Source organism: Lagenorhynchus albirostris, chromosome 16 (assembly GCF_949774975.1).
Source record: "Lagenorhynchus albirostris chromosome 16, mLagAlb1.1, whole genome shotgun sequence".
Classification (NCBI taxonomy): Eukaryota; Metazoa; Chordata; class Mammalia; order Artiodactyla; family Delphinidae; genus Lagenorhynchus; species Lagenorhynchus albirostris.
Window position 1 is genome coordinate 52,132,044 of NC_083110.1, and position 20,011 is coordinate 52,152,054.

Sequence of the window (20,011 nt, forward strand, 5' to 3'; positions counted from 1 at the left end):
AGCCAGGGTTCCGGGTCTCTTCCTGGAGGAGAATGCATTTGCCACTTCCCTGAGCAACCTGCAGGTTTAGGACTGCTGGCCACGGTCCTGAGTTTGCTTCCCTTCACAAAGGAGAGGGGTTGTGATGGCAGCAAACCAGCCTGGTAAAAAGCTCACCATCTATTATTTGGAAAGCATTCATTTCCTCTAAGTCCCCAAACAGCCAGATGTAAAGAAAACATTTCATCACAACATAACTATCTTACATTAGCATCAGAGAAAGGTGATTTGGACCAATCTTCAAAGAAATGTAAGAACATGGCTGTTGGGAATTGCCTGGTGGTCCAGTGGTTAGGACTGCGAGCTCTCACTGCCAAGGGCCCGGGTTCAATCCCTGCTCAGGGAACTTAAGGTCCCATTTGCCACATGGGGGGGCAGAAAAAAAAAAAAAGACTGTTTTCAGATGCCAGTTTTCTCACACTTGGAGGAGAAGGCCTGCAAATCTCAGAGGTATGGGAACCCCCAAACAAGAGGAGAGCCCTCAGAAATCTCGTGTGGCTTGAGACAGGAAATAGGATACATGGTTACATGAAAGAGACACCACACTGCCTTGAAGTCTATTAATTTATTGGGTGAAAGGAAATCATTGTCAGACATATTAAATTTGGTTTGGTTCAAGTTTGGCTGGTGTCCATTTGCAGCAGAGATGAATGGAGGAGAAGAGAAGACACAGTGATGCTGGTAAGGGGACACTGAACAAAACCATCTTCCGTTAATGATAAAAGCGGGTGTCACACAGCCAGCGTGAGTCAGTTAGCTGACGAGCAGGGATAAAACCAAAGTAAGCGAGAACTTTCTAGATAAGAGAAGACAGAGCTTTCAGAGGACAAGATGCAGCAGGGGCTCGTTGGGAGACCAGCGTTCGGCGCTGAGCTGCCGGCTCACTTGGGGAACACAGTGATCACATCGTAGCCCTCGGGTGGAGTGACCCGCTCCCGGGCGTGCTTTTCACAGTAGATCTGATCCTCCACAAAGAAATGGCCCTTCTGTTTCAGGTTCGTGCCACAGTCGGTGCACACGTAACACTCAGGGTGGCGGTGACGGTCCCGCAGCTTCACAAACACGCCGCTGCAGGAGGGAGGGAGGAGAGGGGCTCCTTTAGTGACAAGCACCTGAAGGGGGCACCAGGCTTGGGGGCTCCTCCCAAGGGTCCCATGTGGCAGATCAGGGCTTCCTCCCAAGGGGCCCATCTGGCAGATCAGAGCCTCCTAACTGGTCTCCAGTCATAAAGGGGCTTCTCATGCCTGGGGTCCAAAGACGTTACCCTTGAAGCCTTCGGGAAGTCCTTCCCACTTCAACAGAGTAGCCCTGCTTTTTCTGGTTGTACATGTTCATACCCTAAGGGTTCTACAGCCAAGGAAAGCTTTCACCACCTGGCTCTGGGACACAGGACCTACCTGGCCTCTCTGCTCCATTTTCCAGGCAGGATTTTTTTCTCCATCACACCCAAAATGCGCAACATCCAGCGCTTTCCACATTTCCATGGTTTACCCAACCTGCAGGGCCTCTGATGCCCTGGAAGGCAGATACTCACACAATGCCAGTGCCACACTTGTCACATATGGGCAGCTTCTGGGCATTTCCAATCGATGCAGCCACTTTGGTGACTGGAGCCTTAACACTTCTGAATCCTGAGGGCTTGTTGGGATCCCCTAAAAGGAGGAAAACACTTGGGTTGGCCGGAAGTGTAGGATTGCGTAAGTATCATTTAGCTCTTTCAGATTCACTTATATGTATGTTCCAGCAAGGTCATGGGCACTGGAGTCAAACAGACTTGACTCTGCTCTGTGATCCTGGGCAAGTTACTTCTCTGGTCTGCAGTTTCCTTTTCTATAAAACAGGAGATCATTTCCCCTTCACAGTGGGACAAAAAGATTAAAAAAGACACATAAAGCCCTCCCTGGCACATGGTCAGCCCTCAAAACACAAATTACATTACATGCTGATTAAATACATGCAAACACTGATATGGGACTTAAAAATTAAAAATGCTTTATATAGAAAAAATAAAAATGTCTGAAAATCGAAAGGCAGTGTAGTCAGATGCCAAAAGAAACCCACATTACAAAGAGAACAAAATCATAGAGTGTGCTACAAGCAGCCAGATAAAAACCACCTGCTACAGGGCAGAGTCAGCGGCAGCCTTCCTGCAGTCAGCTTTGTGTGTACAAGACAAAGCTCCTAAGTTGCTGGGTGCTGAACTGCCTATAGCCCAGTTCATCACCTGTGTAGAGCCCTGTGTAATGGTAGCTATTAATAATGGTAGGCTACTGAAAGCACTGTTATTGCTATATATTTGGCTGGCTGTGTTTCCACATCACATTTTTTTTTTTACTGTGATGTGGCCTAGCAAACATTGTTAGGTTTGTCAGCTATAATAGAGGCTCAATAAATACACAAGAAATAGATGATGAAATGCCGTGACAAATGCATGATGGTCCCTCTCTTAGGCCAGCATGCTTTGGCTCAGGAAGCTGGAGATGTCTCTACACTGATGGTTCTGAATGGGCATCTCTGAGCATCCTGGGCACCAGGAGAGATTTCATAAAATTCACAGACCAGGCTCCACCCCAGACCTGCTGAAGGAGCATCTCCAGGTGCAGGGGCCCCAGGATATCCTGTTCTATACTCCAGGTTAAAATCCACTTCTTTAGACTAAAACAGCTGTTCTCAAATGCTGTTGTGCATCAGAGTCACCCGGCAGGCTCATTAAAACCCAGATTGCTGGGCCCACTCCCAGAGTTTCTGATTAAGCAGGCCTGAGGTAGGGCCCAAGAATTTGCATTTTTAACAAGTTCTCAGGCACTGCTGCTGCTGGTCCAGGAACCACACTTTGAGAACCACTGAAGAAGAGCAACAAATGGCTTTTTGTGTCAGGTGAGGGGGCGAGGAGAGGGTCATCCCATATCTGCAGCCATGCTGGGCAATCCTGGGGCTGATAAATGCGGGCCCTAGCTCGCTTGTCCTTTTCAAAAACGAGTCCCCATATGCTGGCTGGCGCTTCTGAACCCAAAATTGAGACTGTGTGTGACATAAGGGGCATTTAGAGTTGGCTAGGCGTGGTAGACTGTATATTTTATCTGCAGTTATCCGTACCCTCCCATACTTCCCAGTAGGTCAGTGCTTCTCTGCTGGTGGCGATCTTGTTCCCTAGTTTTGGTTGTCTCCATTGCAAGGGAGTGCTGTTGGCATCTAGGGTAGAGGCCAGGGATGCTGCTGAGTGGCCTAAAACGCACAGGACAGCCCACTACAGGGGCTTATCTGGCCCAAAGTGTCAACAGCACTAAGGCTGAGGAAAACTTGCTCTTGGTGGCGTATACTCCCCCATCCCATCAACTTTGGGTTTGGCCACAAGACTTGCTTTGGCCATTGGAGTGTGGGCAGATGTGAGCCCTGTTTGGTTAGAAGCACGAAGTGCACTTGTGTGGCTTGGCCCTAACGCCACTGAGCTGCTGCCCTCTGCCATAGGAAATCTGGCCATGTGCAACAGCACGGATGGACCTGGAGGGGAGGATGCTTAGTCAAGTCAGGCAGAGAAAGACAAATGCTCTATGTTATCACTTACATGTGGAATCTAAAAAATAAACAGGGACTTCCCTGGTGGCGCAGTGGTTGGGAGTCCGCCTGCCGATGCAGGGGACACGGGTTCATGCCCCGGTCCGGGAAGATCCCACATGCAGCGGAACGGCTGGGCCCGTGAGCCATGGCCGCTGAGCCTGCGCGTCCAGAGCCTGTGCTCCGCGGCGGGAGAGGCCGCAACAGTGAGAGAGGCCCGCGTACCGCAAAAAAAAACCAAAAAACAAATGAATAGAACAAAACAGAAAGGGACTCACAAATATGGAGAACAAACTAGTGGTTACCAGTGGGGAAAGAGAAGGGCGGGGCAAGATAAGGGTAGGGGATTAAGAGGTACAAACTACCGTGTACAAAATCATAAGCTACAAGGATATACTGTAAAGCACAGCAAATATAGCCCATATTTTACAATAACTTGAAACAAAGAATCTATTAAATCACTATGTTGTACACCTGAAACTTAGTAATATTGTACATCAACTATATATACTACAATTAAAAAAAAAAAAAAAGAACAGCAAGCCCTGGACTGTGACACTGCTCTCTGCTGGGATCCCAGATAAAGCCCGCCTCGCTGCAGCTCGTTCAGCTCTGCAGCGCCACCTGCTGGCTCCATTTTCTTCTCTCACCTATTCAGCCAACACTGCAAATGCAAAAGAAATTTCCCTTCTTCCTTCCCTCTCCACTAGCTTACAGTAGAAATAGCTCCCTTCAGACTGTGGGCTACTACAAAAATTTTCAAATATCTCTCCTTCCAATGAATCTTGCATCTCAAAGCTTTTGGGAAGAAAGTGAGAATGAAGGGAGTAAAGTACAGCCTTTTTACTATCCACTTCCATGCTCAACAACCCTCTGTGACTACACTACCTATAGGATCAAATTCATGGTCCTTAACCTTGCACCTGGTGGTCCTCCATGACCCGACTGCAGACCATCTGAGGATTTTCCTGGAAGCCTGGGAACCAGCCAAAATGAGCCTAGATACTTCCTGAGCAAGCCTCCAGCTTCTTATCTCAGAGCCTGGGGTCCCCATTGTGTTTCTCAGTCCATGATGGCTGGGGACAGATAAATGAATAAACAAGATGTGGTGTATACATACCATAGAATATCATTCTGCCTTAAAAAGGAGGGAAATGCTGACACACGCTACAGCATGGGTGAACCTTGAGGACATTATGCTAAGTGAAATAAGCCAGATACAGAAGGACAAATACTGCATATTCCACTCATATGAAATACACGGAATAGTCAAATTCATGGAAACAGAAAGTAGAATGGTGGTTTCCAAGGGCTGGGGAAGAGGGAGCCATGAGGAATGGGTGCAGAGTTTCGGTTTTGCAAGATGAAGAGTTCCTGCGGATGGACGGTGAAGATGGCAGCACAGCAGTATGAGTGTCCTCGGTGCCACGGAATCATATGCTTAAAAACGGTTAAGACGGTAAATTTTGTGTTAGGTATATGTCCCCACAGTGAAAAAAAAAATAAAGCCTCCTTCTACCTGCAATTCTTAGAATTTGATCCAGAGCAAGAGGAAGTGTGAGGAACCCAGGACCCTTTCTCCTAGTCCAGAGGCTGAATTTCACCCCAATTGAGAAGACCCACATTGAGTCTGGAGATTTATCACCAAGCCCTGCTGCAGCCAGACCTCCCTCGGGGGCCTCACTGACTGTGCCTGGCACATTACACGCACTGTTTCCCTTAAGGCTTTAAACTACCCGTGAAGTAGCCATTATTAGCATCACTGGATGTGTGCAGATAGAGTAGGGCTTAGAGAGAGGAGCCACTTGCTGGAGGTCTCGTGGTGGGTCTCGGGCAGAGCCTGGACACCAGTGCTGGTGGTGCAGTGCTGCTTCATGAACCACAGCCCTTCTCGAATGATAGTAACCCTCACGGAGTGCCTTCACCATGCACCAGCCACTGCCCTGAGCTTTGACCATTTCATCTCAAATGAAAACAGGTATTTGAGCTCCCTCACTTGAGAGCCTTCTGCATGTGGTAGATGTCTGGATTGGAACTTACACTGTTCCATTCAGTGAAAATTTAATGCAAGTGCATATCAAGAGATAAGGGAGAGACCACAAGATTATTTCCCTTTACCTTTTTAGCAAAATTTTTATTTTCTTTGGAGCAAGGAGATATCCAGCCCAGGCGAGAAAAACTATAATTCTCAGACTGTTTTGCAACTAGATAGGACCATGTGACTAAATTTTAGTCAAAATATAAGTGGAATAGTCATGTGGGACTTCTGGGAAAAAGAAAGCTGGTTCATCTGAAAGGGGGATTCCCCAATTAGCCCTTTCCCTGTTCTTCCTTCCTGGTCCCTGGAAGTAGGCATGATGGCTGGAGCACCAGCTGCCAACTAGAACCATGAGGTAGCCTTGAGAATGGAAGCCACTGGCTTGGCAGGTAAGAATACGGGATGGAAGGGATGAAGCATGAAGAGCAGGGAGCTGCCACCTCAGGGCAACTCAGTGATCCTGGGCTTCAAGTCCTTCTCTGTGACCTCTGTGACCTGAGGGCATGCAGTGAGGTGAGCCCTGCAATGTCTGTCTATGTTCTACTTTGGGCTGGAATGGACTGACTTTTCCTCTCTTAACTGAAGGGTTTTGCACCCACTTACTCAGAGTATAGTTGTGGTTTCTCACGTTCTGAAAAACCATCATCCTCTAGGGTTGGCCCCCAGGTCATCTGTCAGTTGGGCTAAGACTGGAACTTAATACAGAGTATATGACGCATTCCTTTCAAATTGCACAGGTACTCCAAGAAAAGGGGAAAATTGCTGGTAGGGACAATATCCTTCTAGCATAAAAGAAGAATTTTCCTAATATCCTGTGCTTGTAAATTGCCAATTTCTCTAAAGAACCACCCAAATGGGGAGGAAGCTTGGGTGCTGAGTGTGTTCAGGAGGGAACTTTCAGCTCAGGAAGGACTCCTAGGAAGCCAACTCTGCAGCTGGGGGCTTCCAGGCGGAAGGTGACTCTTCCAGAGGGCACTCAGCTCTGACCCTCACTGGCCGCCCTGGGCAAAGAACCAACCCCTCAGGAGCCTGGCTGAAGCGGGTCTCCGAAACAGAACAACCAAGTGTCCCTCCCAGAAGTACCAACTCTCCTCACAGGCAGGCACACTGGGAAGAAGAAGAGAGCAAGAGAAGGCAGGGCTCCGGTGAGCCTCGTGGAAAGGGACAGTGCAGACTATGGAGGGCTGGGCCTCGCTGAGACCAGGAAGGGCTGCAAAACCCAACTCTCCAGAACTCACTGGTAGTTAGGCTGATGGCGAGAATCAGAGGCACTTGTGAATGACCACCTGCGAGGTGGGCAAGCCCGAGAGCTGTCGCTCACAGGTCACCTTTGTGAGAAGGGGAAAAAAACATCTCTTGTGCAACACACCCATCTGCCAGAAATTTCTCCTTGTTGTTGTTACAAAGTTGTTGAGACAGCTTTGCTGCCACCCACTTGAAAATTATCGTGAGAAGCACAGAGTGTATGATGTGTAGAGGGCAAAGCCTGTCTCCTGAGACCTGCAGAGCCACATGTGTGGCCCTGGGCACCTCGGGCACTGGAGCTCACGTGTGGACAAGCTAAGGCTGGCGTGGAGCCTCTTGATGAGGTCTCAAACATCATAACAGTTACGAAGCACCTACTGTGTGCCGGTCACAGTGACAGGTGTTTTGTGTAATTTATAACATTTGATCCACACACCAGTCTTAGAGGAAAGGGTTTTCATCCCTGATTGGCATATGAGCAAACAAGCCTGGAAAGGTTCAGAGACTTGCCTAAGGTCACTCCATGGGGGGGATGTGGCCAAACTGGGGGCCCTCCGGTTCTCAGGAAGCCATCCTCCCTAGAGCAAGAACAAGCACGTGGCCCCAAAGTAAAGCTCAGAGCCTGGCTTCACTGCTGCTGATTCATTTCATTCTGCTTGTCATTCATATCCCATATCCCATTCACCCACTCACAGGTGCCAACCACCACAGAAGCATGGTGTGTGGGCTCAAACCAAACCAGTGGCCAAGGGACAGACGACAGAATCCCACAACAGTCAAGCTCCCCACGTCCTCAGCCTCCCCATGCGCCTGTGACAGGAAACAGCTAGGCAGGTGTGGCTGGGAGTTCATTCATTCCTCCCCCGACTCCACCCCCCTTTTTCTTTTTTTTTTTTTTGGCTGGGCCTCGCAGCTTGCAGAATCTTAGTTCCCTGACCAGGCATTGAACCCGCGCCCTCAGCAGTGAAAGCGCAGAGTCCTAACCACTGGACCACCACGGAGTTCCCTCTTTTTTTTTTAAAAAAAAGAGCTTTTAGCCTTTTAAGAGCCATGCTCTTTCCACCTCTTCAGGGCTGTGTTCATCTGTGTTTCAGCAATGACTGCTTCTCTGCCCAGGTCTTGAACAAGAGCCTCTGACCACACACACACACACACACACACACACACACACACACACGACTGATTACCTTTCTCCTCAGACTCCAGGATTTCCTGCAAAACCAGGAATGAAGTGGACTGTTTTGGAGGCTCATTTAACTCTTGTTTCTCCTGAAGCATCTTGTAAACTTCAGATTCTTTGTCAATGACGAGTCCGCTTGGAAGCTGAGAATGGTCTAAGCTGTGAAGAATGTTTGCAAGTTCATTAGGACATGTCAGAAGTTAGGAGAAAGAAATTCACCAGGCACCCCCTTCCAAGAGAAGGCACCCATGAATCAAAGGGTGGAGAGAAATGATCCCAATGGACGAAGCCTTCTTCAATGCAGCCATAGACCTCCTGCCGATACTGTGAGGTGTCTGTAGGCAGAGCTGGCTGCTGCTTCCAGACAATAAGAGGCTAGTTTTCCAAACAGTTTCAGTGATTCAATTACTTTTTAGCCTAATCCCATGGAATGGGAATGCCGTGCTTCTTTCAAAATTACATAAACAACATGATGTCGAAAGAAAATTTATAAGAGGGAAAATGTCAACCACAATCCGAGCACTAAAAACTCAGCTGGGTCCCCATAGTACGGGCCACATACTTTCCCCAGAGCAGAAATCAGTGTTGTTTATTGCTGATGACATCAAAAGGCTCTCTCTGTCTCCATAAACTCTCCTAATTCTCACAGCAAGGAGCTCTGGTCTCTTCACCTACCACACAGAAGTAACAGTGTCTGTCCTGCTCAGTTCACACCGTTGTTGGCAAGGATGAGAAAGGCAAGAACTTTGTTTTCTGTTTTCTTGTTTTTTTTAATGGAGTCTAGTTGATTTACAATGTTGTGTTAGTTTCAGGTGTACAGCAAAGTGAATCAGTTATACATATGCCTATATCCATTCTTTTTTAGATTCTTTTCCCAAATAGGCCATTACAGAGTGTTGAGGAGAGTTCCCTGTGCTATACACAGGGTCCTTATTAGTTATCTATTTATATATAGTAGAGTGTATATGTCAATCCCAATCTCCCAATTTATCCCTCTACCTCTGCCCCCCCTTAACCCTGGTAACCATAAGTCTATTTTCTAAATCTGCGACTCTGTTTCTGTTTGGTAAATAAGTTCCTTTGTACCATTTTTTAGATTCCACACATAAGCGGTATCACATATTTGTCCTTATCTGACTTACTTCACTCAGTATGACACTCCCGAGTTAAGAACTTTGTAAACAGTGACGTGCTGTTCCGCTGAGCGAGGGGCAGAGGCCTCAGCTCGGGCCCAGGGATGGGGCAAGCCAGGCCTTGCCGCCCACGCCTCCCCCTGTCCTTCTGGGCTCCCCATGACAGGGTGAGACGGGTAGAGCTGGCGGCCTCTTTCCCCCAGGGCCCATTTTCCAGGGGAGACACCTCTGCTGCCTGGTTTCGGGGAACGAGGAGAGTGAAAGGAGGTAAACTCCAGTCAGCTTTACCTGTGAAGTCTGTCCTGAGTCCCACCCCTTTGCACCACCCCCTCCTCCCCTGTCCCAGCCACGCCATCTGTTAACAGCACGGCTGACCAGCTTTGCAACCTGTTCCTCTGCCGCCACTCTCAGCCCCCAGGACCGCCTTACTTTTCTGACCAGAGGCCAGGGTGGTATTTGAAACACAAGAATCAGACTGTGTGGGGATGTGGCTGCAAGTGTTCCCATCTGACTCAGAACCAAATATTCACAGTATTAGTAACAAGACACAAGCTTAACCAAATTCATCTCCTTTGGAGTGAATATTCATTACAAAAAGTAGAAAGGCCCTGCAAGATGTGGCTCTGCTCCCCTCTCCAAACACATCGCCTGGCACCCCTTGCTCGCTCCAGTGAGAGCAGCCTTCATGAGGTTTCTAGGACACACCAGCCTCAGGGCCTTTGCACATCCTGCTCCCTCTGCCTGGAACGCTCCCTCCACAGAGAGCCCCGTGGCTCCCACACTTCACTCAGGTCTCTGCTCAGATGTCCCTCCTCAGATAGGGTCCCCGACCCTCAGCTTAAAACAGTCCACTCCATCCCTGTCACTCCTCCCCTTGCTCTGCTGCCTCTTTCTCCATGTTGTTTCTCACTCACCGTCAGTTATACTTGTTTCTTTATGGTCTGTCTTCCCCTGGAAAGTAAGCCCCACGAGGGCAGGGCCATGGCCTGCCTTGTTCACCACTGTGTTCCTGCCTTGTATCAGTGCCCGGCACGGGGCTGGAGCATGGTAGGTGTTAGAGAAGTGGGTTAAGTGCCTTTCTCCTCCTCACTGCACCCTCTCCCTGCTCCTGTGGGGTTGCAGGGAATCCCCCAGGGCTGTGCCAGGGACATGGGCAGTCCAGCCTCCTGGGCCCAGGTCACCTCCTGCGTCTCAGCCTCAGCTGCTTTTTCAGAAGCCTCCACCCGCTAGGGAAGAAGGGCAGTGCGCCCAGTAGAGCCAGAGAGGAAATACCAGATGGTGGTGCAGTTTATCACCCACCCATTGCATAATCAGTTAACATTCCATTTTAAATGTGACTCAAGGCCCTGGCTGGAAGCAGGGTCACTCGCATCAGTGAAGCTCTAGGTTTTCCCTTTGACTACAACCAGGTTCTCACAATAGAGGACAAAACCCTCAAAGAGTGACATCTGTTCTGCTGCTCTCAGGGAAGGTCAAAATGCAAGTAGAGAGATTCATCAGCTGGTCACTTGTGCAGGCCACGGTGGGGCGGCGGGGGAGGGAAGCCACCACCCCTGCCCGTCCACAGCTGCTGGTCTCTGTCCGTGTCTCTTTCCCTCTGTCCCCCAGGCAGGTGATGGGCCACCCTGAGGAGCGGTTGTAACCAGGGGCCACAGTCTTCCTGTGGCCCACCTTTTTAGCCCTGTTGTCTGAGATACATGCTGGACTCTTTCTTTGAGTCTTGAGTTCTGAGCTTGCCCTATAATAAATGTATTGTGTTATTTTGACAAATATTTTTTTCTATTACACTTAGAACTATTTTAAAATCAAGATCAGACCGTGGAATGTTCTTGGGGAGAATTTTTCCCCTTCTTTGGTGTATGTTGTTATGTCTGGAAGCCACCAAGGGACTGCTAAAAATGACAGAAGCCAAACTACAAGGTCATCACGTATTCTTCCAGCAAATGGTCTTGGAAAGTATTTCCATGATTAATGAAAAGAAAACAGCTTACTATTTATTCTCAAATAATGATAATATCTTTCTACCACTTGACAATTTATAAAGCACTTTCAATACCCATCGCCTTACTGGAAGCATTGATCTGCTTAATTCAAAGATAATATCCTAAGACCCAAGTCTTAGATGTTAGACTATCAGATATAGACAAATGACATCACAATACATTAAAAAAAAAATTCTAGGACAAAAACATGCATGAGAAATGGAGCCCCCAAAAAAAGCATTCTCACTTTTTATATATAGTAACAGCATTGAAAGGAAGAATTCTATAGTGATAAGCTCTCAAAAAATGAGCTACATGACTGAGTCACCAGGAGAAAAACTTCTGAGAGTGGGTCACTAAGAGTAAGCACAGCCTTCTAAACCCAGTCTTTACAATTTTAATAACAAAATACAAGATTTTAATCAAATTCAACTCCTTTGGAGCAACTATCCATTACACTCTTCATGTTTCCTGCTTCTTGTTTCTCCCTGAGTCAGACTTGGTGCTGAATGTACACCAGTTCCCTAAATGTTTTCTTTCAGTCTTTTAGGCCCTGACCACAGGGCCTGTCTCCCCAGGGATCTCACAGCCAGGTGGCGCTCTGCCTGACGAGGTGACTGACGTAGCTGGGTGTTTAAGGCTGGTGGTCTTTAGAACATGAGAAGAAAACTCCGCTTGAGCTCGTTTGCAAGAAGAGGATTTCAGAAGCTGAGCCTGCAGACCTTATGTGACACAAAGGCCTGTTCCAGGCAAAAGAGCAGCTGGGGTGAAGGTAAGAAGGTCGAGGAGAACAGAGGAAAAGCACACCCATGGTTTTGGAACAGCAACCCTGGGATGAGCATCTACTCCATCAAAACGGTGAAGTGACCAGAGTGGGGACATAAGAGACTCTTTAATTTTTTTCTTTTTAAACTTGAGCCATCACCCATGGAAGCAACTTAATAATCTGTATATAAATCTCAGCTAAAACAAGGAAGCCATAAGAAAACAATTCCCACTGCTGATAAAACCTTAATGGCGTCATTTTCTCACATACTAAGTCAGCTTTGGTTCTGCACTAACACTGCCTGTGTGTGTGACAAAGTTTGGGACGCAAAGAGGGATTATTTGAATTACAAGATGCATCCAGACAGGAGAAGACATTCTCTTCATAAAAATCGTTTTGCCATCTGGGAAGATGGAGTAGACATAAGTTTCCCTATTCCTCCCACTAAGTACAACTAAAAACCCTGGACATTCTATATAAGATGAACACAAGAAGACTCGGGGGACTTCACTGGTGGAGCAGTGGTTAAGAATCCGCCTGCCAATGCAGGGGACACGGGTTCGAGCCCTGGTCCGGGAAGATCCCACATGCCATGGAGCAACTTAAGCCTGTGCGCCACAACTACTGAGCCTCCGCTCTAGAGCCCGCGAGCCACAACTACTGAGCCCACGTGCCACAACTACTGAAGCCCATGCACGTAGAGCCTGTGCTCCGCAACAAGAAGCCACCACAATGAGAAGCCCATGCACCACAATGAAGAGTGGCCCCTGTTTGCCGCAACTAGAGAAAGCCCATGCGCAGCAACGAAAGACCCAACGCAGCCATAAATAAATAAATAAACAAATAAAATTTATATTAAAAAAAAAAAAGACTCTGAAAGGGGGACAGAAGAAGGCAGACCAGCCAGAGACCTTGGGACCCAAGGAATGACAGTGGTCATACACTCCAGGCTCCAGTAGGGAGCCCGTATGTCACCCCCACCCAGCAGTGACAAGGCCACCACTCAGCTGCAGTGAGTCTGTGGAGGCCATGTGGGTAGCCAGAGCTCCCACTCCAGCAATAATGAGCAGCCTCCAGTAACTCCAGTGTCAACACAGTAGAGTGGGGAGACTGGACTTCTATCTCCGCCTTGGTTGAAACCACTCCTCATGGTGGCCCATCACCTGACCTGGGGATGGGAGGCTCCCACAGTCCCCTGAGGGTGGGCTGGAGAGAGACAAGAGCAGGGACCAGCAGCTGTGGACATACAGGGGTGGTGGCTTCCCTTCCCCCCACTGCAGCCTGTTGCAAGTGACCAGCTGATAAGTCTCTTCTACTTAAATTTTGACCTTCCCTGAGAGCAGCAGAGCATGTTCATTCTGTGAGCTTCATTGCTGTTACTGACCCTGCTTCCAGCTGGGAACCTGAGTACTTCAAGTGCCCCAGGAGGCTGACAGGAAAAAGAAAAAGAGAGGAGAGGAAGAAGTAACTTGGGGAGAATTACCCAGGGAAAACCTATACCTCAGTTTTCTTTCTTTTTTTTTAAATTTAATTTTATTTTTAATTTTGGCCATACTGCGTGGCTTGCGGGATCTTAGTTCCCCTACCAGGGATTGAACCTGGGCCCACGGCAGTGAAAGTGCTGAGTCCTAACCACTGGACTGACAGGGAAGTCCCTCAGTTTTCTTTTTAAAATGACATGTGAGCTAGTTATACAATGAGTGGATGCAAAATGAGTGAGTAAACATAACTGGAATAATTCATTTGCACTTGTAAAATTGTCTTTATCCCTAAAGATAAAGTGGTTAGATTTGCTGAGAAAACTGTTTGTAGCCATCGCCTGCATTCTTGAACCTGGGAGACAGCCTGGTGGACTGGAGAGCATGTGGCTTTATTTCTCACAAATTAGAACTTCTCTACATACAAACCTTTCCTTCTGTATTGATAAATTGCACCACCATTTGATATTTGTTCTTTGGCTCTTTGGTTCTTTGGGTACACTATCCCTCTTCCCTAGAGGGTGGAGGCGTCTGAAAAAACAGCCAAGGCTGAGAGGCAGGAGGTAATCTGAGCCCAGATATCCAGAAAAGGACTAGAGGATATGTTGATGGCAAATGAGCTCATGAAAAGATGTTCAACATCATTACCCACAAGGCAAGTGCAAATTAAAACCACAGTGATACATTACTACACACCTATGAGAATGGCTAGAATAAAAAAGAGTGGCAACACCAAATGCTGGAGAGGATATGGAGAAACTAGATCAAACATTGTAAGTAGGAATGTAAAATGGTACAGATATCCTGCAAAACTGTTTGGTAGTTTCTGTAAAATTAAACATGTAACTACCTTATGACCCAGCAATTGTACTCCTGGTCATTTGTCCCAGAGATGAAAATTTATGGTTACACAAAAACATGTTCACAAATCTTTACAGCCACTTTATCCATAGTAGCCCAAAATAAGACACAACCCAGATGTCCTTCAATGGGTGAATGGTTAAACAGACTGTGGTATATCCATACCATGGAATAAAAAGGAACAAAAGAGGATAGAACAACCAGACAGAAGATTTATAAGCAAACTGAGGACCTGAACCACACTATAGACCAGCTGTACCTAACACATACAGAACACTATACCCAACAACAGCAGAATATACATTCTTCTCAGGTGCACACAGAGCATTCTCCAAGATAGATCACAGGTTAGGCCACAAAAAAGTCTTCACAAATTTAAGAAGACTGAAATCACCAGGTATCTTTTCTGACCACAATGGAATGAAACTAGAAATCAACAGCAAAAGGAAAACTGGAAAGTTCACAAACATGCAGAAATTAAACAATCCACTCATGAACAGGAAATTAGAAAATACTTTGAGACAAATGAAAATGAAAAAAGAATATATCAAAACTTACAGGACATAGCAAAGGCTGAGAAAACATTATAGTAGCAGTAATGCCTAATTTAAAAAGAAGATCTCAAATAAGCAAACTTTACACCTCAAGGAACAAGAAAAAGAAGAACTAAAATTAGCAGAAGGGGACTTCCCTGGTGGCACAGTGGTTAAGAATCTGCCTGCCAATGCAGGGGACACGGGTTCGAGCCCTGCTCCGGGAAGATCCCACATGCTATGGAGCAACTAAGTCTATGTGCCACAACTACTGAGCCTGCGCTCTAGAGCCCACGAGCCACAACTACTGAGCCCGCGTGCCACAACTACTGAGGCCTGTGCACCTGGAGCCCGTGCTCCACAACAAGAGAAGTCACCGCAATGAGAAGCCCGTGCACTACAACAAAGAGTAGCCCCACTTGCCACAACTAGAGAAAAGCCCGCGCACAGCAATGAAGACCCAACGCAGCCAAATAATACAATAAAATAAATTTAAATAAATAAATAACGTTAGTAGAAGGAAGGAAATAATAAAGACTACAGCAGACATAAAATAGAAAAGAGGAAAACTGGAACAAAATTAAGAGTCTGGTTTTTTGAAAAGATCAACAAAATTGACAAACCCTTAGCTAGACTAAGAAAAAAAAAGGAGAGAAGACTGAAATAACAAAAAATCAGAAATGAAAGAGGAGACACTACCATGCCTGTGACAGAAATAAAAAAGATCATAAAAGACTATTATGAACAATTATATACCAACAAACTGGATAGCCTAGAAGAAATAGATAAATTCCTACCAAGACTGAATCATGAAAGAAAAAAAATATGTGAACAGACCTATAATAAATAACATGATTGAATCAGTAATCAAAAATCTCCCAACAGGGCTTCCCTGGTGGCGCAGTGGTTAAGAATCCGCCTGCCAATGCAGGGGACACGGGTTTGAGCCCTGGTCCAGGAAGATCCCGCATGCTGCGGAGCAGCTAAGCCCGTGTGCCACAACTACTGAGCCTGCGCTCTAAAGCCCACGCCCATGCTCTGCAACAAGAGAAGCCACCACAATGAGAAGCCCATGCACCAAAACGAAGAGTATCCCCTGCTCACCACAACTAGAGAAAGCCCGCACACAGCAACGAAGACCCAACGCAGCCAAAAATAAGTTAAATACATTTTTTAAAAAATAAGTCATAAAAGGTCTTTAAATATATATATATATAAAACAACTAAAAAGCCCAGGACCAGATGGCTTCACTGGAGAATTCTACCAACTATTCAAAGAAAAATTAACACCAATCCTTCTCAAAGTCTTCCCAAAATAACCGAAGAGGAGGGAACACTTACAAATTCATTCTGTGAGGCCAGCAATACCCTGATAGCAGAACCAGACAAAGATACTACAGGAAAAGAAAACTACAGACCAATATCCCTGATGAATATTGATGCAAAAATCCTCAGCAAACTGAATTCAACAGCACGTTAAAATGATTATACACTATGAGTAAGTGGGATTTGCTTCTGAAATGCAAAGATGGCTCAACATATAAAAATCAGTCAATGTAATTAATACACTATATTAACAGAATGCAGATTAGAAGACAAAAACCACATCATCATTTCAATTGATGCAGAAAAAGCATTTGACAAAATTCAATATACTTTCATGATAAAAACACTAAAGAAACTAGGAATAGAAAAAAATTACTTCAACATAATAAAGGCCATGTATGACAAGCTTACATCTAACATCATAATATTGAAAAAGTAAGTTTTTACTCTAAGATCAGGAACCAGATAAGGATGACCACTCTCACCACTTCCATTCAACATAGTACTAGAAGTCCTGACCAGAGCAACTAGGCAAGAAAAGGAAATAAAAGTCATCCAAATTGGAAAGCAAGAAGTAAAATTATCTTTGTTCACAGATGACATGATCTTATATGTGGAAAACCCTAAAGCTTCCATACATGAAAAGAATTGTTAAAACTAGGACTTCCCTGGTGGTCCAGTGGTTAGGACACCACGCTTCCACTGCAGGGGCACAGGTTTGATCCCTGGTCAAGGAACTAAGATCCCACATGCCACAGGGTGTGGCCAAAAAAAAAAGAATTGTTAAAACTAATAAAGGAATTCAGCGAAGTTGCAGGACACAAAATCGATACACAAAAATCAATTGTGTTTCTATATACTAACAAAGAATGATCCAAAAGGAAAATTAAGAAAACAATCCTATTTAAAATAGCAACAAAAGAATACAATACTTGGGAATAAACTTAGCCAAGGAGGCAAAAGACTTGTTCTGAAAACTATGAAACATAATAAAAAAAAGTTGAAGAAGACAAAAATAAATGGAGATATATCCATTTTCATGGATTAGAAGAATTAATATTGCTAAAAATGTGAATACTACTCAAAGTGATGTACAGATTCAATGCAATCCCTATCAAAATCCCAAGAGCATTTTTTGCAGAAACAGAAAAAAAAAATCCTAATATTCGTATGGTATCTCAAAGAACCCCAAATAGCCAAAGAAATATTAAAGAAGAAAAACAAGACCAGAGGTATCACACTTCCTGACGTCAAAACATAGTGGAGGGGACTTTCCTGGCAGTCCAGTGGTTAAGATTTCACACTTCCAGTGCAGGGGGCATGGGTTTGATCCCTGGTCAGGGAAGTAAGATCCCACAGGCGGCATGGCAGGGCCAAAACAAACAAACAGGTGTGGGGGGGTGGGATGGAGAGGAGACCATACTGCAAAACTACAGTAACCAAAACAGTATGGCACTTGCATAAATACAGACATATAGACTGAAGGAACAGAATATGCAGCCCAGAAATAAACCCTGGCATATAATGTCAAATGATCTTTGATGAGGGTCCTAAGGATACACAATGCAGAAAGGATATTCTCTTCATTAAGTGGTATTGAGAAAGCTGGGTATCTGTGTACAAAAGAATGAAATTGGACCTTTATCTCACCATATACAAAAATCAACTAAAAATGAATTGAAGACTTATTGTAAGACCTGAGACCATAAAACTCCTAGAAGAAAACAGGGAAAAGCTTCATGGCATTAGTCTTGGCAATGATTTCTTGAATATGACAGCAAAAGCACAGGATCAAAATCAAGTGGGACTACATTAAACTAAAAAGCTTCTACATAACAAAGGAAACAATCAACAGTGAAAAGGCAATCTACAGAATGGGAGAAAATACTTGCAAACCATGTATCTGTTAAGAAGTTAATGTCCAGAATATATAAAGAATTCCTACAACTCCACAACACAAACCCCCCAAATAACCAGGTTTTTTAAATGGGCAAAGGACTTGAACTGACGTTTCTCCAAAAAGATACACAATGGCCAACAACCATGTGAAAAGATGGTCAACATCACTATTCATCAGGGAAACACAAATCAAAGCCATGAGACATATCACCTTACACCCATTAGGATAGATGCTACCAAAAACCAAACCAAAACAAAAAACCAGAAAATAACAAGTGTTGATGAGGATAGAAAAACTGAAACCCTGTGCACTGTTGGTGGGAATGTAAAATGGTACAGCACTATGGAAAACACTATGGAGATCACTCAAAAAATTAAAAATAGAACTACTGTATGATCCAGCAATCCCACCTCTGGGTATATATCCAAAAGAATAAAAATCAGGCTCTCAGAAATATTTGCATACTCATGTTCACTGCAGCATTGTTTACAGTAAATAGCTGAGAGGTGGAAGTAACCTAAATGTCCACTGACAGATAAATGGATAAAGAAAATGTAGTATATTCAGATAATGGATATTATTCAGCCTTTAAAAAATAATGCTGTCCCAGAACCTTGAGGACATTATGCTAAGTGAAAGAAGCCAGTGACAGAAAGACAAATACTGCATGATTCCACTTATATGAGGTGTCTAAAGTAGTCACTCTTAGAAGCAGAAAATAGAATGGTGGTTGCCAAGGGCTGGAGGGAGGAGGGAAAGTGGAGTAGTTCAATGGGTGGAGAGTTTCTGTTTTCCAAGACAAAAAATTTCTAGAGATCTGCTGTACAAGAATATGTATGTAGTTACCACTACTGCACTTTATACTGAAAAATGGTTAAGATGGTATATTTTAAGCTATGTGTTTTTTACCACAATTAAAAAATATATATCTTTAGAACAGAAAAAAAGGAACTACTGGTACCTAAAACAACCTAACTAAAATCAGATAGATCTCCAGTGAATGATTCTGAGTAAAAACAGTCAATCTCCGAAAGTCACATACTGTGTGATTCCATTAATAACATTCTTGAAATAATAAAATTGCAGAAATGGAGAGCAGCTTAGTGGGTTGCCAGGGGTAAAGTGGGGTGCAGGGGTGGGAGGGAAGTGGATGTGACTATAAAAGGGAAACCTGAGGAATTTCTATGGTGATAGAAATGTTCTGTATCTTGGCCATATAAATGTCAATATTCTAGTTTTGATTTCATGCTTATGGTTTTCAGGATGTTACCATTGATGGAAACTGGGTGAACGTTATAGGGGATTTCTCTGTTTTGTTCCCTATAAGGGCAATATGAATCTACAAAGTTTAGTTAAGTTTAAGACAAATTTTCTCCAAATGATGGAGGCTAGACACTAACTGGAAATGATGTAGAGGAGATTTTAGTATGTGATTTTTATGTAGGTGGGGAGAAAGGATGTAGGCTGACTCAGAAAAACTGTTCATGTCTGAGCTGCCCAACCTCATTACCCCAATGTTCACCAAATATGCAATTCTGAGAAACCCTATTTTTGGAAGGGGAGCCTGGTCAGAGTGTTCCCTAAGTTTTAATCTTCCAAGGCCTAGATGTTGGATCTAATAAGAAACCAGAGGGGTAATTTTGGGCACCAGGAGAAGAGGGAGGAACATCCAGACCCCCAGGCCAGTTCTCTGTGGGCTGTGGGCAAGTTTAGTTAGAGGGGCAAGCAGCCACCTTCATGATGGAGGTTTTCTTCTGACCAAGCTCCAGTGCGTCAGGGCTAATATCATCCCTCTGGTATCAACTGAACAAAGAGCAATGAATGCTTCCCTTTATTTCCACTGTACCTGCTTAGAAATCTGCCTCATGAGTTTATGGGGGGATCCCCTGAGAGAACAAATTGGAAGAGCTAGTATCTTGGGACTATTGTGGTGGCTACGGGAGCCCAGCTGCTAATTCCATGAATACCACTCCAT

At 45.1% G+C, this 20,011-nt stretch overlaps 1 protein-coding gene across 1 annotated transcript in view; it reads right to left on the minus strand.

The window, feature by feature from the left end:
* Positions 1-589: 589 nt before the first annotated feature.
* The window catches only part of PDLIM1 (PDZ and LIM domain 1), a 45,814-nt gene continuing 26,392 nt past the window's right edge, over positions 590-20,011 (minus strand). Inside the window, exons 5-7 of the mRNA XM_060126888.1 lie at positions 8,065-8,216; positions 1,574-1,691; positions 590-1,107 (exon numbers count right to left, since the gene is read on the minus strand). Coding sequence (XP_059982871.1) covers positions 921-1,107; positions 1,574-1,691; positions 8,065-8,216 — 457 coding nt within the window. The 3' untranslated portion in view covers positions 590-920. The remainder of the gene's footprint in view (positions 1,108-1,573; positions 1,692-8,064; positions 8,217-20,011) is intronic.